Here is a 21,734-nt window from a genome sequence, read left to right on the forward strand (position 1 = left end):
TACAAACATTTAACAAAAGTGATCTCATCGTCCCAGAGTTTGAGATCACTTGAACGCTGTGCCACTCCACTGATTTGTTTAGTTGGCAGTTCAATTTGTTGTGTTTTTTTCACACGACTTCTACATTGCACACGACTTTAATCACTCGTCCAAACATGTTTTGTAGTTATGTAAATGGTATTGATTAACCTTCGTGATTGAAGATTAACTCAGCGGTTCTCAACCTAAGAGCATTGGATTATTAAATGTCTGTATAACTTTTAAAATTTTACATTGTTTTTCTACCAGTAATTTTACTGTTTTTTTTTTCACTAGTAGGGCCTAATTATTTTTTTTTTACTATAATTGTTATTCGATGATAAAAGTTACAGACAACCGAGTCAGAATAGTTTCAAACCTTCTATTCCTCTCAGATTAATACGCAACGTTACGCCATTCAGTATCAGATGTTAATTATATGACGAAGATTAACGCAAGTAATTAAAACTCTCTATCGTTTATTATTTTAAAAAAATACGCCATCGTTTCGCAGTGCATATAATTGATAGTAATATTTTCATTATGGAACAACTCGTGAAAATGGAACTTTCAAGAAACAAAACGTTAAAATAAATTTAATGAGGATTTGTTAAAGGCAAGGTTTTATTGGTATTTACAGACAGACAAACGATTACGTTTTTCATGAGGAAATTAACATTGAATCTGACAATCGGATGCAATGATAATTTCTCTGAAAGAACATTTGCGCATGCGTGCGAACGAAATTTCACACTTTCAAAAGCTGGTATTTCGTTTGTGCTTACCGGAAGCCCATTCACATTTCACACTCAAATGTTTTAGAGATGTAGACTTGAATGTAGAATCTAACAATCGCTGTGCTATTACCCAAAAGGCTGTCCCGAGAATGACTAATTTAGCGATTAAAGGTGACGGTGATTACGATTCTATAACATTATACAAAGCTCAGTTAGTTACAGAGGCAGTGAACGAGAATAAATGTATGGTCGACGCATAGTTGGGAATTGTAAAAAAAAAAAATTTGCAGAACAAACACGGACAATAACTGATGGGTTGTTTTCGTATTAAAGTACCTATCCGATACGAGTCACACTGTCAACAGCTGTGTTATGATCAAAGGCGTTATTCCTGATCAGTTAGGCTATGTGAGACACTTGACAACAATCAAATTACTCCAAACTTTATATGTATACTCCCTATGAATAACCATAAAAAAAAATGTGGTTAAAAATGTTTTCTTATAATGGTTGTCATGGCAACGGCCGCCATATTGGATTATTGTTTATCGTTTTTAAATCGCTAAGGCTTTCAAACTATTTAAGCTATTGCCAAACAAAAATCTACAATGTGTAGACCAATCATTTCAGAACAATTTCTATAAATTAGTTTCCTAACTTTGCTAAAGAAAAACATATTTTAAATTTGTTTTCTAATATTTTATTGCAATAAAGACAAAATATTAATTGAGACTTAGAAAATGTTTTATAGAAGTTGTTGTACATGGTGTAAGTAATAAGCAGGACAAGTTTGATTTCTATGCAGAATTAGTGAAGGAGTAGTAACAAAAAGTGAATAGAAATAGTGTTTTGAGAAAATCGAAAAAATCGAAGAAAAATTGGAAAAGAGACAGCTGTATATAACTTACAATAAATATTTTAAAAAAAAAGTAATCATTTGCCAATCATGAAAATAATATTTTTATGTCCAGAAATGGTTGGGCTATTTAAATTAGGTCAAAACTGAAAATCGAAATGGTTGACCTATTTACCTAAATTTAGTGTCCCACATTCGGACAAAATATAATCTTGCCAAGTATAGATAAGTATATTAGAAAGATGTATCTTTAAAAAAAGCAAAATATAAAAATAAAAAGCTAATGCAAAGGGGAAGAACTGCACCCTTAAAACTATATCTATCAATAATGTAGAAGTTATTTTTCTTATTCGATATCCTAAAAATAATAAATTGCCAATAATTAATTATACTAATTGAGTATTTTTGTTAACTGGTTCACATTTTGTTAGGTAAAAAAAAGATAATTGTTTAAAAGTATCAACTTGATCGGAGAACGCGTGAGACAGAAATAGCTTTAACAATTATTTAATGGGACTATACCCAACAAATTTAGCCATATCTGCAAATACTGAAGTATTAGTTTTCCTTGTTGGTATTAAACAAAATAAGTAGCTACCAGTAGTCTACGTAGTTACTTTTCGTTTTTATTGATTCATGTCTTGTCAATACCAATAAATAATTGTGCGAAGTAACAACCTGATCTCAGAATGGATATGAGAGAATAAGTTGTACACACTTTTTACCAGACAGACAAATAAACAGACAGACAGACAAAGTGAGTTGATATAATCTTTGTAAAAAAGCAGCGATTATCATCAACATTACTGGTTGATTAGTACTGTCAACGTACTTTTTAAAATCAACGTTTAAACAAAAATGTATCAACATAATTTAAAGTGGCTGCCTTAGCTTTCGGTATGAGCTTAGGGCTGTGGTCTCAATGGTCCCGTGTTTTGCCTTACGCCCCCCCCCCACCCCCAGTTCTTCGGGAGTTTTGGGCTGGAATGTAATCTTCCATTCTGAAGGAACATCCGACACATGTACAACAAACAAACTTCTCACAATCTGAAGAGCTCACAAATGTGATCATGTCTTGTTGCTTAACCCATTCACATCGATTTGGATTCTGTTTATGTGAAGCGTACCGCCCACACAACTTCTTGAGTAGGGATTTAAGCGATTGTAGATCAAAACGTCAGGCAACAGACGATTTATTTATTGCTTTCTGGTCTTTTCAGTTGTGTTCAGATATGTGTACACATACGCGCACATACATACACACATACATACACATACATACTGTAATAATAGTAAGACGCGTAGAAGTTGGGTTTGATTGGGTATTTCCTTAGTGGCGCGACGGTACATTTAAAAGTTCGAACGGAAATCCTACATTATTGAGCGAGAAATTCTTGTCTGTATGTATGTATTTATATTCATAAAAGAGTAAAAAACTTAACTCATTCCATTTGCGATGTCTCTGTAAGATCTTGAAAATCACTTGGAAAGAAAAAGTGTGCAATACTGAGATCCTTGCACGAACAGGTATTCCCAGCATCTTTACAGCCCTCAGACAACACCACTTGCGCTGGCTTAGACATGTTCGCCGGATGGAAGACAAACGCATCCCGAAAGTCATCCTCTACTGACAAGTGGCGACTGGCTCAAGAAAAACTGGTGGCCCCCATCTCCGTTACATAGATGTAATAAAACGGGACCTCAAATCAGTGAACATCAATACTGACCATTGGGAAGACATAGCTCTAGACCGCAACAGATGGAGAGAGACAGTGACCAAGAAAGCTATGGATAGCGAAAGAACATGGGCCTCAGCCCTGTAAGAAAAACGGACAATGCGAAAAATGGCCAGCTCCTCTACCACCGAAGCAAAAGCCACCTTAACCTGTGATATTTGTGGACGGGAGTGTCTCTCCAAAATAGGGCTCCACAGCCACAAGAGGAAGTGTGCGAGAAGAACTATAGTCGTTTTACGACTGAAGAAGGCCAATGAAATATTCATACATGTAATGAAATCAAATTTGCCGATGTATTTGTGTTTTAAAGGCTTTATAAAGTGTTTCTCTACGCCCTACTTTCTCACATTGAACATGATATCTAGATCGCGGTCAACGAATTAGCGTACGCTGCCGCCTCTTTTGATTTAACTATAAACCTCGGTAAAACGCCGGTACGATCTGTCACGCTGAGCAGGGCACGTATTCCGTATGCGGGATGGACATATGCCAAGGGCAATCTTTTTGAATGAGCTGAAAGATGGTCGGCGTAACAGAGATGCTTCACGGAAACGCTTCTTTAGAATAGGCTTCTAACACAATGTTTTTAAGTCTCTTAGGAAAAAAATGTGTCATTCTACTTGTTACAAGGTGCTTTTATAAAGCGCTACTTTCATGCAAATAGCATGCTATGAGCGTTATGGTCCAATCTTATTTGTGGACCAGTGGGGAGGGGAGGGGGGGGGTATCTGGGAGAAGTTTTTTCCGTGCTGCCTTTAGGCGCTCAGTAAACACAACTCTGCCCGAGTCGGGTGTCGAACCTTGATCCCCCTTCATAGGTAGCCAAGCCACAAGCGTACTTAGATTCTCGACCAAGCTTCTCCTATTTAGAGATAACAATACACAAAAGCGACTCTTTAGATTGGTAGTCTTAACCCGATCGTTCATAGATTAATGGTACCTAACTATATCCTTGTCAACCGAGACAAGAAACCAAGTCACATCCGCATAACACCAGAGCATATTAGAGCATGGAATGGGTTGCCTGAGCTAGCCAGGAAAACCATTGACTTGGCAGAATTTAGGTCATTGGTTAATATGCATGACGCGTTGGACGTAATCATCTTCTTCTTTGAAGTAACCTCTGTATTGTATAAGATAACAGCGGTATCAAATATATCCAACATGCCAAATTCTCCAAAATAGAATTCAAGTAACGTCCGCATCACAGAGGGTAACAAATACTTCAACAATAATAATAATACAGAATAATAACTACTAGAAATACATGTCTCAAGTGACCACTGGCTTCGATTGCCCAAAAGATACTACCTAACTCAAAATTACTACTTGACTCTCTAAGTCACTACTGTCCGTACCGGACCAAAAGATACTACCCGACTACCAAAGGATACTACTTGACTCAAGGTGACTAAGATGTCACCAGGTTGGCTATTTGCTGTATTTTTCTATTTCTAATATACAAAACAACAACTTCTTAATAAATATTTAAATATTTAAAAAAAAAAATAGAAATTTGCCTCTCGACAAATTCGCCACATCATTGGGAAATAGCTGAACAGGTTGAACGCATCAAACTCATTACCAAGAAGTAACTATCAATGAAAAAAACTATACTTCAAACAATGATGTTACACTCACTAACTTAAAAGTGCCATCTGTATCCTCTCTCAAAATATCCGTCTTCTAAAATATGTCTGCTCCACTTGTTATTTTATTGAATTTATGTTTGACGATCGTTTCATAATTTATTAGAATGGTATCAATCGGAGTAATGATGTCCCCTTGTTTAATACAAATGAAATTGTATACCCACTATGGTACAAATATGCTTATTAGAAACGAAAAAGAAATTCCGATGATGAGTTCACCGAAAGCCCAAATTTCAGATGTTCTTAGGTAACCCATGACAAATGGTCATTCGATTACCAAAGTGGTCGTGAACCACAGGTTGAGAACCCCTGGATAAAAAAACATACTCAACCAAAACTTAGATCTCTATATCAAAATATTTATCAAAATAGTGGACCAGAGAATCTGTTACGTTACAGTTTGAAGGATATGAAGAAAGGAAAATAAAAGTAAATAGTTTATAGTTTATAGTCAGGCCAATAAAGATTCCATTTTTTTTCCTTAAGAGGCGCCGTCTAATACAAAATTTGTCCACGCCACGCGCTCGTGCAAGTCAACTGTTATGATGCAATAACTATCTACTCTCCTCGTCGCGTGATTTAGCGGGTGTCAATACCTAAAGACACATCGCCACTGAAATCTAATCTAACCACTACCTGAGTGAGGCACACTTGAGATAAGTGGTATATTAATATTTGTAATAGTGTTGTTTCTTTAAACTTATCTTCTAGAACTACAAAACATTATCAAGGTAAGATACATAATGTTGTAAATATCATTCAAAAAATAAACAAAAAAGTCCAAAATGTTTGCGGGAAAGAGGAAGTAAAAACTTTACTAAAATTACCGCGCAGTATAGGTGTGTGACCTACATGAAAAAAAACAACAACAGACAGTTTAGACATAGGCTACCTTCGATAACAATAATTTTTTAGTGACTGAGTTAAATCTAATAATTTTTCATGCAGTGGTGAGATGCAGTGGTGAGATCTATGTAAGCAGGTTAAACTATATTTGTTTTTTAAATGTTAGTTAAACTAAGGTGTAATATATTATAAACAGGCTCAATAGATAAACTAAACTTCTAGAAAAAATGTCCAACTAGATATATGTGTTGCTTTTATAGTTATTACACCTGTTCTTAAATGGCTATATGTATAAACCAAAGTCTACTCTCTTTTTGTGCTTCACAAATAGACCTAAAGTTAAATATCAGAATAGTGTTAACAGTCTTTTAAAACGCATCGCGTTGATAATATATATATATATATATATAATAGATTTTTTTTATTTCTGAAAAAAAAAAACAAAAAAAAAAACCGTCATGTTTAGTGTAGGCTATTCTATTTTTAACATCAGATCTTCACTAGTCAAAACATTATGATCTACATATAATAATATCGGATTTTCTTGTACTTACCATCTTATTATTAAAAATCTTTTGGTTATTCCCAATGTTTTCAAAGCACTAGTTAAAGCTAGTTAAAAGTTATATTTTACCCAAAAACCTGAAACTTCATCCTAATTTTGGGTGTCAGCCTAAATTTAGGTGTTTTTAAGTTGTTTGATTTTGGAAAGAATAAACATAGACGTTACCAGGTGTAATGCATTAAGAAAAACTCTTTCTCGTATGTATTTTCGGTACGTGATACACTATGAACATGATCAGTTATAATAATTTACATAGTTTTTTTTAGTTTTTTTTTTGCAGCTACGTATCTACAATATCGTAATCGTATAAACCTTATACAGCCTGCGGGCCATTTTAATTTCCGACACTCGTGTCGCGGGCCACATTAATGAAAAGATACAGAATAATGAAATAGAGACTAAACCATTTTAAAAAGTTTTATAACAATCCTGTGGATCCAGCCTTAAGTCAATTACGTAACAAGTGTTTCAAGTGTCTTGTAACTGAAACAGTTTTTCTACTAAATTAAGTGCGTGTAAACATTGTGATCCTACACAGCAATTGTTTTCGGAAATGTGCAAGGTGTATGTAGACAACACGGCGAAGAAATCTATTGCCTGTATTGCTAGAAATTTCTCAAACTGGGAAGTCTGGCTTTGTAAGTCAATCAGTTCCAGTTTGTGACACTCCTCAGCGAAATTTCGAAATCTGTTGCTCTGTCATTTAGTTTTGAATGGAGTTTTTCATCAAATGGTCCACTCGTTTTGCAATGGTCATGCCAGAAATGTTGACAGCTTTAAATGCATTTTTTTTCAGGCCGATTTTATTCCATTCCTTCTAGCAAGCACTTTTTTATGCTTCATTTCCCTTCTTAAAATGTGAGCAACTCTGTAGCCTCCATTACAGCCGCGACTCAGTTTCTTGACTTCTTGGTAAATATTTTCGTCACTCGCTCAACTCTAGACGTAACTTAGCGACTCTTTTCTTTGCGGCTCAAGCCGACAATGCCTCCATATTTTTGTAATGGTTTGTTTTAGAATGCCTTTTATGATTGGTTCTTTAAAACAGCCAGACTTTCAGTACAAATCAAACATGTTGTCTTGTTAATTTACATTTAATAATGATTTGTCCACTTGTTCTGGAACATTCAATTCTTCGTTCATAAACGTACAAATGTTACATGGAATGGCACCTATCATGTTGATGTCAGAAGTATACCCGAACCAAAATGATGCAGAAAAGATGCGCTTTGTTATACACATGAGATGTCAAGGACACAGCTAGCTCAAGACAGCCGCTGAATCGTCCAAGACTCTAAAAATAACTGTCAATTCTTGTCGCTGAAAAAAACAAATTTGTGTTCTTATAGAAAAAAATAATAAAATGAATAACTAACAAGACATAGATTAGTATGAAATACATCAAAGGAAACGTGAGAGTCCTAACATAGAGGAAATAAATTTTTTAAACCTTTTTCTTTATATTTTCTACATTTTGTGCTGATGTTTTGGCGGGCCGGTCTGAACCACGTCGCGGGCCGAATCTGGCCCGCGGGCCGTAGTTTGGGCATCACTGGTATAAACAGTAATGCCCATATAAATTTCTAAGCCCTTCGTCCAATCTTGGAACATTGGTAAATGTTTTTTGCGGGTTATGTCCTATCCAGCTCCACTTTCGCTTTGTGATGTCTTGGGTTATGGGCTTTTGTCTAGTTCTCTCCCACAAATTGACAGTGTAGTTATCCTTTCTGGCCACCTAATTCCTAATATCCGGCGAAGGCATCTGTTAACAAAGGTCTGTAACTTTTCCATATTTGTTTCAGTGACTCTCCATGTCTCTGGACCGTATAGGAGGACCGACTTAACGTTTGTACTATAGATTCGTATCTTGTAATGTAGAGATAATGACTTAAAGCGCCAGATTATTTGAAGAGTTGAAAAGGCAAGCCTAGCTTTATTGATCCGAATTAGTATATCATCATCAGCTCCGCCGTCTTTACCAACTTTACTTCCCAGATATGTGAAGTGGTCCATATCAAGGATATTCTCTCCCTGTATTATGATTGGGTTCTCTTGTCTGTTGTTGATCCTCATAACTTCTGTTTTCTTTTTGTTGATTAGAAATCCAGTCTTTTTCGCTATTTCTTAGAGTCTGGTGAGTTTGGTCTGAGCATTTTGTTGTGTATGGGAGAGGAGGCAGATGTCATCAGCGAAATCCAGGTCCTCTAAATGTTGTGTTAGTGTCCATTGTATGCCGCTTTTATTATCTAACACTGTCCGCAAGGAAAGAGAAAATTGCAGACCCAAGCAAACCTGAAAGAGGTCAGTCATCAAAGAAGCTGAGGGTACTGGAATGACATGGAAGGAGATGAAGAAAGCGTCTCAGAACCGAGTTGGGTGGAGAGGTGCGGTTGCGGCACTCTGCTCCCCTGGAAGCGCACAGGATTATCTTATCTTATATAATACAGACGTTACTTTAAAAAAATAGTTAAGTAAGTCAAATCCTTCGTCCATAGAAAGCTAGATGGACAATGTGAAAGAATGGACTGGCTTCTCCCTTGACATTCTGCTAAGAACAGTTGCTAACCAGAAACTAATTCTGATTATCATAACAAGCAAAATATAAGAAAATCCTTTAAAAAAAACAACTTATACGAAGGAAAGAATTCAGCACTTACAAATATATCTCTAAAAATATAGAAGTTATTCCCCTTACTTGATATCAGACAAAATAATACCAATAATTAATAGTCTAATCGATAAAATTTTTAACTACATTCATGTATTGTTGGATACAATAAATAATTATATAAGTTTTAACTTGATCCGAGAAAGTGTTTAATTATATAAGGGAACGAACCCATACACATTTAGCCGTATCTGTGAATAATGAAGGATTAATTTCCCTTGTCGGTATCAAAGAGAATAATTAATATACCAGTAATTAGTTGTCTAATTTTTTTTTATTGATTCATGTATTGTCTATGCCAATTATAATATTGGAAAGTTACATCTTGATCCGAGACTGGATGTGGGAGAAATAACGTGTACAAACTTTTTACCAGAGAGACAGAGTTAGTTGATATAGCACATTTGTTAAGCTATTACACTATTTCTGACAAAATTAGAACACAATTGCTAAGATATAAAATTATTTCTAATAAAAGAAGACGCTAGAAACACTTCTTTTAGCGGCCACCGGAAGGGGAAAAAGCCGCTATTAGTTTTGTGTAGTCTGTCTGTCCGTCGGTCAGTCCGTTCGTCTGTCCGTCCCGCTTAATCGCAGAAACTAGAAAAGATATTGAAAATGATATATCATGATATTTTAGATGTTACAAAGTTATAATACAAATGCTTTTTTTTTTTGTTTCCTAAAAACAAACCGTTTTGTTTTTTACATTAAATATGAAGCTGTTTTGTTTTTATTTTCATAAAAATATTTCATTTTTTAAATATTCAGTATTAATAATAACTAACACATGAGACTACATTACTAAGCATAGCAAATGAGCAATGTATTTTTGAGTCTGATGCAAATGGTTTTGGTTTTTATCTAAATTGATGTTTAAAAAAATATAATTGTATTACTAAGTTATTATTTTCTGTCATACTAGTATTATTCCTAGCTACTTACATTTAGCATTTGATATGTATTGTAGTCGAATATAGGCCCCAGTTTAAAACAAGAAAATGATAAGCTGTGTTTCATATTATACCAATGGATCTCAAATGTAAACAATATACACTTGGACATTAAATTACATGGAAAAGTTTATTTCTAAAGGCCTTGAAAGAGAGTGTGGCCTTCTACGAAACCATTTAGTTGATGATTTTCAGTAAGACCAGTCTGACCAGGCTCACAAAGAACCACATCACCATATCAGTCAGCTCATTCAATACACATGGATATTTAGAATGTGATACAAATGTTGAGTCGGCCTAACAATACAATAAGAACTGCAAAAGCTTGACACGCACACTTCTCTTCTCTCTGTATGAACGGACATTGACACGCACACTTGTCTTCTCTCTGTATGAACGGACATTGACACGCACACTTCTCTTCTCTCTGTATGAACGGACATTGACACGCACACTTCTCTTCTCTCTGTATGAACGGAGATTAACACGCACACTTCTCTTCTCTCTGTATGAACGGACATTGACACGCACACTTCTCTTCTCTCTGTATGAACGGAGATTAACACGCACACTTCTCTTCTCTCTGTATGAACGAAGATGGGGTTGCGGTTATTCTGGTATTCATAATGAAAATATTGATACCTGCCTGTGGACCACCTCGGGGGCCGATTCTGAGTTTGGGTTTACATACAAACTATCATTGTAACCTTGTTATTTTTTTTCCTGAATATTGTTGACAATACAAAATTTGTTAACCATTCTAGCCTAAAAACTATCAATGGTCCATAAAAATCAAAGTAATAACAAAAGGAGAGATGCTATCTCTTTTTTTTTGGTCTCAGTTTCTTGCTTGGTGGTCATGTCAACATTTATGTACATGTGTAGGATGTGCATTTCAAACAGGTTCAGCTATAGATCTACAGCGTTGAAAAACAAAATCTCTATCAACCAAGAAAGCTATGTTCAAAAGGAAATACAAAGACATGAAATGGCGACTATACTCGTTATTTGGTGTAAAGTGTAAAGGTTAGTGTGACATTTGACTTTGTAATTTCAAAACAATTTGGGTTTTTAGTTGTAGGGAAGGGAGGGGGGGGGGGTTCGACACAAAGCCTACTGCGAGAGAATGATGCTTAGGAAGTACACCTACTTACAAAGATGATTTGTTTTCTACAAAATAGACATAAATAGGATTGTCTCCCTTTCAGACCTTATGATGCATGCGGCAGATGAGGCAAAGAGTTTGGCTTGCGCACCCAGTGGTCCCAAGTTCGAATATTTGAAAGCCGGGCGTTGGGGGCTGTAAATGTTCAATTTCGGGATTTTGCGGGTGTAACTGACACCTTATCTAATAGGTGCTTGATATTTGTTGGTGAAAGTAAAGGCTGTAGGTCGTTTTGCTGGTCACATAATATCCATGGCGAACGTCGCACCAAAAACCCGATCGTAGTGGCTTCGGTTTCCCATAAGGGAATTTTACCTACCTTTACCTATCCCTTAGTCTGTTGGACCGTTGGGGCACCAAGCAAGATTTGTCGACCGTGTTTTTCCAGTCCTTCTTGTCTTTTGCCTTGTTTAAAGTCTCTATCAATGGTAGGCCAGTCCATTATTTTATGTTGTCCTTCCATCGCTTTCTCTGTCTGCCTCTTTTTTTTTCTGGTACTGTTCCCTGAAGGAAGGTCTTTGCGAGCCCCGTAGATGTTGTAATATGGCCATAGATTTTAAGCTTGCGTTTTTTTACAATAGTTAGCAGGTCATCATGGGGTCCGATCGCTGCAGTAACCCTCTCTCTAATCTCATGGTTTGTGATGCGGTCTTTGAAAGTGATGCCTTGGATCCTTCTGTAGCATCTCAGTTCCATTGCTAGGATCCTCCTCTCTAGCTCTGCAGTCAGCGTCCAAGACTTGCAAGCATATAAAAATGTGGCCGATATAATCCAATCCAATTAGATCCGATCTGATTTGATTTATTTATTTTGTTTGAACATAAACAAATTATGCATCGTGGATTATTGATACCTGAGTAGAACTCTCAGTGATGTCGACTAAATATAGGTCGAGATAGCTACAGCTATGTTGGGTGCGGCCAAGAAGTTCGTCCCGCGGAACTCCCCCGGTATCAGGCAGAGAATAGTGTGATCTCTAAAATTTAACAAGCTGGTGATGAGAGGTAAGCGGGCCTGGGCGCTTGCTGTTAACATATCTCTATCCAGTAACAGACGTTTCCAAGCGGGTGCCTCGATGAGACTGGAATAAATCCCTTAATGCAGTAATGCTCAAATATATTTATCGTAACTATACTTTAAGAAACAACAACCAAACATATGTTAATATTTTTTCTCCTAGACAAATCGAGCGAGTCCCTGGCCATTCAACCGTTCAAATCAGAAGAAAATGAATACGTCCACCTTAAAAAGAACTTTCACCCAAAACACAAAGAAAGATTGCGCCAGCTTCAGGACTTCATGACTGCTAGAGTTGTCACCTTGAAGCCTGATGAGTTTATCCCAGTGCATCCTGATGGGGATGACAGCTACGTCCATAAAGAAGGTACAGCACGTCTGAATCAAGGCACTTTCAACAAGAACATTAAGAATTATTTTTTGGCCAGGTTGGCGCAGGAGCAGCAAGCAGACAGCAAAACGAATGTATTGTTGATTTTTTTGGCCGAGCCTGGGTTTAAAACCAAGAACACTTTCCTTGAGATATTCCCCAAAACCTCAGACTGTATAAGGTTTGAGACAAGCCCCAACGACTGTGATCTTAATATAGGTACATTTAATGATAATTACTTGAAATGTAAGGTACCTATAGAACAAGTTGAAACTTGTTTAAATGCTTTAAAAAACAATTCTCGTCTATGAAACTATGTGGACCTAGTTGTGACCTACATATTTACCACATTCAATGCAGACAAAACCATTGTCCCGAAACACTTTTCTGTAACATTGTATGGTAATTTAGAACTAGCCTATGCACTTGTAAAGTAACAAACCATTGATTTGGTAACTAGTCTTTGACTATCATTACTTCAAACTAAAACAAAATTCATAAAAATGTTACAAAATTTTGTTTGAAAAATGAACACACATTAAGATTAAAGCAAAACACTCTGAAATTTCATTACACATTTATTAAAAACACAACCACATCATCTTGCATCAAACGGTTTACAAAAGTACATTTTGGAAATGTTTTGTCTAAGTAATTGTATACTACTTTAAGGTTTTTCTTGCTCACCCTTAAATTTGATCACTTTGTTAAGGTTTGTACATTTTTAAACATAAGATGTACCATAAGTGAAATTCCCCTTTCAAACCTTGTGGTTTATATGTCATCTGTTAATGAGGCTTTCTGTTAACGAGGGTGTCATAAGGCAGCAAATGACAAACTGCTTTTACTTTAACCCAGCTGATGTCAGGTACCCATAAGAACTGGGGGAACTCAGGAGGAGCCCTAAAGATTGCGAAATTAAAAATCCATACTTTACTAGGATTCCCCGTGGATCGGAAGATAAGCGCTGAACCACTTAGCCATGGCACCTACAAGATGTACATAATTTACATTCATTCAAAGGAAGTCGTGGTTTCAGCTTTCTCTAAATTTTTATCAGTGTATATTATAATTACTTTATAGAGATTTATTTCAAAACTTAATGCCTGTTTGTTGAACCTTCTATGCAAATGTTCCATTAACACTTTTTACACTCATAGTGTTATACTAATGTATTGTTTATTAGTACTATTACAATCCAAAAGAGATATTTAAATAAAAATACAAAAACAAAAAGTGAATTATAAAATTGGCAAATAAAAGCTAAGTTACAGACTTCCTAATTGTGAGTACGGAAAGACTACTATTAATTTACACCGATTTTTTTTCCTAATTTCCTTTTTAATTTAATTACACTGGAAAGTTAAGCCAATTGATTCAATGGAAAGATTGCTGAGATCTAGGCATCGGAAAATGATTTGTGTGAAGACAATAATGAAAAGAAGATTATGTTTATTAAATATAATTTTCTAATATAAAATCCTTAGTGCATTTTTTTTAACCTAGTCCCAAATCAGTTCTTTCTATTTATCAGAAGTATGTTTGAAAACTATCTATAGAGAGTGATTGACTTCTAGTCGACTGATTGACTTTTTATAAAAAAGTATTGGTCTGAGATGACATCCTGAAGAGGATAGTATCAAAGATTCCATTCATTTTTATTTATACAAACTGTTATTTAAGATATTTATTTCAAAGCATATCATTTTGTGCACATTAAAAAGTCAATTTCTTCTAATTAATTCTATTTAAAGTTCATATGTGAATTACATTGCCTAAATAATATTTTTTTGCAGGGTATTTTTTCAATTCAGCTTAAATGTTGGGTTTTAATTAAAATGATTTATTTATATTTTTATTTCATTTTATTGTTACCCTGCCATATTTTCTAACCATCCTCATAGTAACGAATAAAAATCACAGAAATTCATTTAATTTTTTTTTATTTTTGTTGCATCACGCTTGACCTCACCCTCCAGATTTCGTCAGTGGTAATTCTGTTTATTTTTTTATGATTTCCATCTACTTTTGTCACTAATGCTGTCGTTAAGAAGTACCCTACTGAGAATTTGAGGTTTAAACTTTTAAAGAAGAATCTCAGTAAATGCATTGAAAACTTCACTTCAAATTTCCATTTATCAGCTCTTAGTACATACACACTGTTACCTTTGTCACCACCACAGTTATAACAATCAATAACATACTGATGTTTTTAATAAATAAATACACTGAGCTATTCATCAGTGTTAGATTTGACACACAGACTGAATTAATCAAAAGTAGAACTTGGCATTAATTGAACAGATCCCAGGATTCTCAGATCCATGAAATAAAAATAATATAAGTTGGATTGGCCTCGTCACGTGAGAAGTTGCAAAGGAATAGATAGTAAAATGCCACAGAGACAAGTAATTTGATAATAATATTACATTAATTATGTATTGTAAAGCAGATGTAAATTTTTAAATTCCATTAGCATTATTTATTCAAGAAGAAAACAAAGTTTTAGGGAACATACAAAATGGCTAAGAAGAATATTGTATACATATACTTGCAAATTAAAGATTTTAGTTGAAAAAGAAAGAATATATACATATCTTTAATGGATCTCAATAAATTAAAAGATTTTTGGTTAAAATAATAATCAACATGAGAATGACTTATGTTTAAAGAATTAATATATAATTTCAAAAATAGTATTTTAATGTTACTTACTACAAGTTCATTCTTTTATAAAAAGTTAAAAGATTGTAACTTATTTTTAGGTCTTGAGAGCATGGAATGGTCAATGGCTGTTTACACTTTATATAATATGTTTACAAACTTGCAAAATTGAAAGAAATGTATCTCGGTAATATTTTAAATATTAGTATCTTAAATTCTTAATGATAATATACAGTATTTAGATATTAACAATATGGTATTCAGTCTTTAACCCATTAGCTCCTTCTGCAGCTGGAAACGTTTTCCAGTTTTTGTCCTAAACCGTTTCTAAAATCCCCTATTCAATATACTTGATTTAAACTTTAAAAAAAAAAGATTTCTTTTAGACTCGTTGCAAGCGTGATTACAAATAATTTTGGAGATTACAGATTCTATTCATAATAAAATTGGGAAGGTTTTTATTTTTAAAATAATTTTTCAAACGAACAGGCCCATAGCCCCAGTGTATAAGCCCCCACGTGGGAAAATGAGTATTTTTGAACTTTTTTATAATCTAGTGGTATTAAACGTATATATTTTTTAAAACTAGACATATAGTTCTATTTTTTAAAGTTATCTGTTTGTTTATTTGTACTAGATCTTCAATTTGATTATTTTTTGCAAAATACATATTTTTTAGGATTTTTTAAATACGGAGTTATCCCTCCTTGCTTAGGACTTTGAAAGGGTTTTTTTGAACCGGAAATAGGAGCTATTGGGTTAAATGCTGAATGCTAAATGAAAACTTTCTCTGATTCCATGTAATTTTTCACTTTAATTAGTATTTAACCTCAATGCAGGATTAATATCTCCAATGACATCGTAAATATTGTTAGATGCTAGGATGTTAGGCTTGATACAAGCATTGACATAAACTGAATTGTTTGGAGGATCTGTGTCTTCCTTGGCTATTTGGGAAGTATTGTCTTCTAAAACAAAACAAAAAGAAATAATGAATACTTTTGATGGCACAAATTCAATACATTTATTTTATATGTGACACATGACAGGGATTCCACTAGAACATTATTGCATAGTAAAATGACATATATTAAATTTAGTGTTCTTTTTGACCAAAATTTTTTTTTTTTTTAGTTTTACCTAATTGCATTTTTGTCCATGATTTTCATGTGAATACGTTTTTTTTTTTCACACACCAATTGTGATAGCTAACTGATAACGACCAATACATTTTTTTTTGTTTGCTTTGTTATGTGTATTTTGTATGGCTATTGAAATAGTATTTATGTAACAAAAACTTGTCAAAGTCTTCCAGCCGCATTTTAGTAAGAATTTTGTAACATTTTAGTAAGAATTTTGTAACATTCGCTATATCAAAACTAAAATTATTTTTTTAACAATTATTAAAATTAAACAGTAAAGTTTTATGCTTCCAATTAGTTTGTTTTAAAATTTGAGATAAGAAAATGAACTTAAAATTTATTTTTATGATTTAAAAAATGTTGAAATATAAAAGTAGTTTATTGTCATCCTATTGAACACTTGTATAATAATTCATTGCCTATGCAAATGTCTCTTCTTATTAAAGAAATATGTTTATTGTTTCATGATAAAAACAATTGATATTTTTTTAGCTAATATATAATTAATGATACTTAAAATAAATGAGAAAATACTTGTCTGTATACTTTTTTAGTCAAAGATTGATTACCTGTAAAGAAATCCTTTATTTATTTAATATATTTCTTAATATAATTAAATGGATTTTTTTTTGTTGTTTCAACAATTTTTCTGAAATTATTATTTCAATGGACTATCTATATATCTAGAAAACTAGAAATAAGATCTCACCATTGTTGTTTACTGTTTCAAGTTGCACATTTTGCGGGAATGAATTGTAATCATTGACCATCACATCTTCAAATATTATACTGCGGCTCCTTCCTCTAGTAGATCTAGTTGCTGAAAGTTCACTTGCTGTACTGTCTTTAGGACTGGACAAGAAGAATAACCACATTAAAATATTATAAAATTATTGTTACTCATAATGTTTAACAGATTCTATATAAGTTAATCGTCAATAAAATTAGTCTGATTGGAATAAATTTAAGACACTATATTTGTAGTCTATGAAAATTTTCTAAGGCAGAATAATATGAGAGTACATAAGCAAAAGTTTTAAAAAAAAGAAGAGCATAAAAACAAAAAAAAACAAACATTGATAGCTATTGTGGAGGAATTTCCGCTAAAAGTACTAGAAAGCCATTGTCACATCATTGTTTGTGACATGAAGCAGTGTGAATCACCGAGTATAACTTATTGTTGTGTTTCACGTGAGAGACAAGAATTCACAAGTTGAATTGTGGGTTGTTAATCATATAGTCAATTAGTAGACCCAAGAAGTAGAAGACAGACATGTCTTGTTTTTAAGATGAAAGTATTATTAGCTATGTATTTGATGAATTTATTTGGATTACACTATTTTTTATGTGAAAGATTCTACGGATTTCTTGATGGCTGAAGTTGCCAATATATTGTAAACCGTTTATTTATCATAATAAAAGTGTCATCTGCTACCTAGTGTGTATTGTATTTGAGCCTATATGTTGTGGTGATATTACTCAGTAACTATGGTAGACATAGGCAACAACAAATGTGGCGTGGATAAAGATATTTAATTGATACATAAAGAACACTCTCATACCAGAGGAGATATCCATAATAATACAAGAAACACTCACTCAAATAAAACATGACAGCCATAAAAAAAGTTGATCTCAATTAGCCTAAAATAGATTTCAGGACTTACAATCTAGAAACATGTCATTATAAATAGTACATTGAAGTTTGATAAGGATGAGAAATGAAGATTAAATTATTCTAAACATACAGTTGTTATTACCTTAAACCTAACTTGGGCTTGCGTTGGCGAATCTTTAAACAGACAATTAATATAGTTACACAAGCAGCCAGTGCAATGACCCAGCCAATGCTGACCAGGACAATTAAGGGTGTTAAAAAATCCTTACTACTGTTACCTTCATCATCATCAGCTGAATGCAGAATATAATAAGAACAAACAAAATGTTTTAGTTCTCAAAATATGATGTTTATGGCCCTTTGGGAACAAAATGTAATAAGTCTATACTTATTATCATTATCTTCAGGGAACACTTGCTATCTAGTATAACTAAAGAACACTAAATAATAAATCTTACATTTAACAAAAAACATTTTGAAAAGATAAATTCATTTCTTCTGATACATGAGCTACGATATGGTAAACAAATGAAAAGGTCAAATGTTCTACTGATGAAGAAATTTGGGTGAGAGACATAAAACCTCTTGGCTACCTTAGGGTGCTGAAGATCAAATTCTGGTTTGAGCTGAGTGGCTTTGACTGACCAACTAGAAAAAGTAAAAATTTCAACCCTTTCAGATCTTGCAATCTATAGGGCAGATGATGTAAAGGTCATGTCTTTCTGTGTCTCACAGTTAACAAGAATGCAAACTAATCTCAGGTATTAATTGGAGCTGGGTGCACTCAGAGGGTCCCAAAGATCCCAAAATTAAAAATCCCAGTCTTTACCAGGATTCAAACCCAGGACCCCAAGTTCAACAACCGCTTTACCGCTCAGCCACCGTGCCTCCTTGACCAACTAGAGTCAGCACAGAAACCTTTGCTCTCCTATCACAGGTCCACAAAAAAAAAAAAGAATGAACCTTAGAGCGTAGAACATAATAAGCATGAAAGATGCGCTATACTAATGCACTTTTTAAAAGTTCTGAACTGCTTTATACTTTATGAAGAAAACTTGTACATGTTTAGCTAGCATGTTAGTTAACAGTTATCTTATCTTATATAATACAGACGTTACTTCAAAAAAGAAGATGATTACGTCCTACGCGTCATGCATTTAGTCATGCATATTAACCAATGACTTAAATTCAGCCAAGTCACTGGTTTTCCTGGCTAGCTCAGGCAACCCATTCCATGCTCTAATAGCACTAGGGAAGAAGGAGTGTTTGTACAAATTTGTCCTAGCATACAGTTATATAAATTAACATACCTGCTGTGATCATGAAATTTCCTGTAGTGGCAGCACTCTGATTTCCCAGCATATTGTAAGCAATAATCTCATAGATGTATTGGGTGTTAGGATACAGATCAAAAGTAATCACTTCTGGGTTAGTGACTCTGCGGATAATTACTTCATGCATCAGGTTCACTGTTTTGATAGTGACTTGATAACTGTTGACAACACCTTGTGACTGGTTGAATTTCAAGATATAAGGAGATTTGTTTAACTGACTTCTCTCTAGCCAGAGTTTACCAGGACTGGCTGGATCTAGCAAATAGATTCAAGTTTAAAAGGCTTGAAATGAAACTATAATTGATAGTTGTTTCACTTGTATGATGAAATTTAAAGAATCTCACCTGTGAAATGTGGTCATCCAGCATAGGGGATAAGTGTCCGACCCAGGGCAACTGTTGAATGGTAATTAGTGTTTCTATACAGTCCACACTGGCCTCCAGCAGAACATAGTTATTAGTTGTTATTAGTAATGTAGTCTTGCCAATGTATGCCCATTATGGTGCAAAGGCACCTAGGATGAAGCGTTCAAGGAGCCTAATATGGTTTTGAAAGAGCATCCAGGTCTCAGAGTCATACAAAAGTGTGGTGAGAACCACTTCTTTATAAACACTGATTTTTGTTGTTAGGTGAAAAGATCTATTCTGCCATACTCTTAGCTGGAGGTGACAGCCAGTTATCTATTTCTCAAAAAAGGGACACATTTATAGACACTGTGCTGCCCAACAACATTGAGGAAGTGACCATTCACATTGAATGGCATAACAGAGGTGCCTCCCCTGTAAGCGCTATCAAGATCAACTCAGGCGCCATTTTACACTCACTGGTATTGAGGAAAGTATCCTGCAGATGATGGCCTCTAAAAGAGACAGTTGGAGAACTCTCACAAAAGGCCGCGTGATACACATTTAAGACCTGAAGAAAAACCCTTGTTGAAGACAGACGCAGAATACAAAAAAAAACAACCTTTAATTCATCCATGGTCTTGCACAGTGAGGAGTCCAACTGTTAAGAGTTAAGAAAATATCTAGTTTTGTTGCACTAAATTTGTAAAACAAATTGACAACTTGCAAATTTATTTTCTGACTAAACTAAATAATTTTGATTAAAAAAGAAAAATGATTTAAACTCAAAAATAGTTACAAGTTGTAACCAAGGAGTCCATTAACTCCACATAAATTACAGATTTAAGACATTCTATAGAAATACATTTTGTTTACTTACATGTAACAAGAGAAAACCTTGACTGTAGAGTTTTGTTATTTTCATATTCACTTTCTGAAGTTAAGCTAGTAGCTACTGTGAAGATGTATTGTTGACCAGGGGTCAGTTTCTGTATACTGATAAGATTCCCATTGATAAACTGTGACCCATAATCATGACTGTTTCCAGTAGCACTCCAACTCAAATTGAAGCTTCTCAGCCCAAAGGCTTTATGAAATGTCAAATTGACTTGATTGATTGACAGTTCCATTTCACTTACAAGATCTGTAAGACAAGACAAGAGTCATAACTAGGTGAAGAAATGAGGGGTGAAATTAATTAAAGCTTAAGTATCTTCTTTTTTCCATACATGTATTAACCTATACTTATTTAACAAGAATCTAAATTCTAAAAATATGGATATATTCCATTGATGATTTGATTGCAATTGATTTTGTAATGGGATAAACTTATTAAGTGTACTGGCCTTTCTAAATAGTAAAAAAGTACAGTTCCTCTTTCAGGGCAGATGATGTAAAGGTCATCTGTTTCTGTGGCCCAGAGTTAATGAGTGTTATCTGACCAGCACAATGACCAACCACCTTTACTTTTCATTTCAGCTCTAAAGGGTACCTTACGGTACATTAGTTGGGGAAAGGTATTGGTGGTTATAAATAAATAAATATCTTGAAGGTCTAGGTATCTGCTTGCTTTAACTGACACAGAACAGAGCGACTGGCTGCAGGTGCTACCCAAATAAAACAGCTGAGGATGTCTTGCAAAGTTAGCAGGATAGATGTCGGAAAGAGAACTTAAACCGACCAATAGCAGACAACAGTTATATCTCTCCTGGTCAGGGCAAGATATTAGGTCAAGGACTGCATAGCAATGTGAAAGAACACACTCATTCAGGTTCCAATACAAGACTTTGTATGTTTTGAAACCTTTAAATTGAATTGTTCTAATTTTCTATGCATGGTACCTAGATTAATATTAGACATAAAAATTTACAATTATTACTGTACATACTATGCGAGCAGGTAAAACCATCATAGAAAGTGTTAAATGAGCAAAGACATCTGGACAGTCCATGAGCGTCTGAAGTACATACAAAGTCTGGATCTTTGCACATGTCTCGAATGGTTGCATCACACTGCATACCATAAAGTTTAACTGAAAAAATATGTTGG

General features: G+C 34.3%; 1 protein-coding gene and 1 long non-coding RNA gene across 3 annotated transcripts in view; one reads left to right on the forward strand and one right to left on the reverse strand.

Annotated features, from left to right (window-relative positions):
- The first annotated feature begins 5,539 nt into the window (after positions 1-5,539).
- LOC106060979 (uncharacterized) lies at positions 5,540-17,823 on the forward strand. The gene is made up of 3 exons (XR_008778354.1): positions 5,540-5,730; positions 10,935-11,057; positions 12,377-17,823. It is a non-coding gene; the product is annotated as an uncharacterized LOC106060979 (long non-coding RNA).
- LOC106060507 (uncharacterized) overlaps positions 13,144-21,734 on the reverse strand; it is a 35,320-nt gene continuing 26,729 nt past the window's right edge. Inside the window, exons 15-20 of one of the 2 annotated variants that reach the window (XM_056031912.1) lie at positions 21,574-21,717; positions 20,566-20,829; positions 19,318-19,596; positions 18,150-18,300; positions 17,099-17,241; positions 13,144-16,215 (exon numbers count right to left, since the gene is read on the reverse strand). In XM_056031912.1, coding sequence (XP_055887887.1) covers positions 16,061-16,215; positions 17,099-17,241; positions 18,150-18,300; positions 19,318-19,596; positions 20,566-20,829; positions 21,574-21,717 — 1,136 coding nt within the window. In that variant the 3' untranslated portion in view covers positions 13,144-16,060. Of the gene's footprint in view, positions 16,216-17,098; positions 17,242-18,149; positions 18,301-19,317; positions 19,597-20,565; positions 20,830-21,573; positions 21,718-21,734 lie in introns of those variants that run through there. The other variant, XM_056031913.1, reaches the window with a different exon arrangement.

This window comes from Biomphalaria glabrata, chromosome 6 (assembly GCF_947242115.1).
Source record: "Biomphalaria glabrata chromosome 6, xgBioGlab47.1, whole genome shotgun sequence".
Lineage (NCBI taxonomy): Eukaryota > Metazoa > Mollusca > Gastropoda > Planorbidae > Biomphalaria > Biomphalaria glabrata.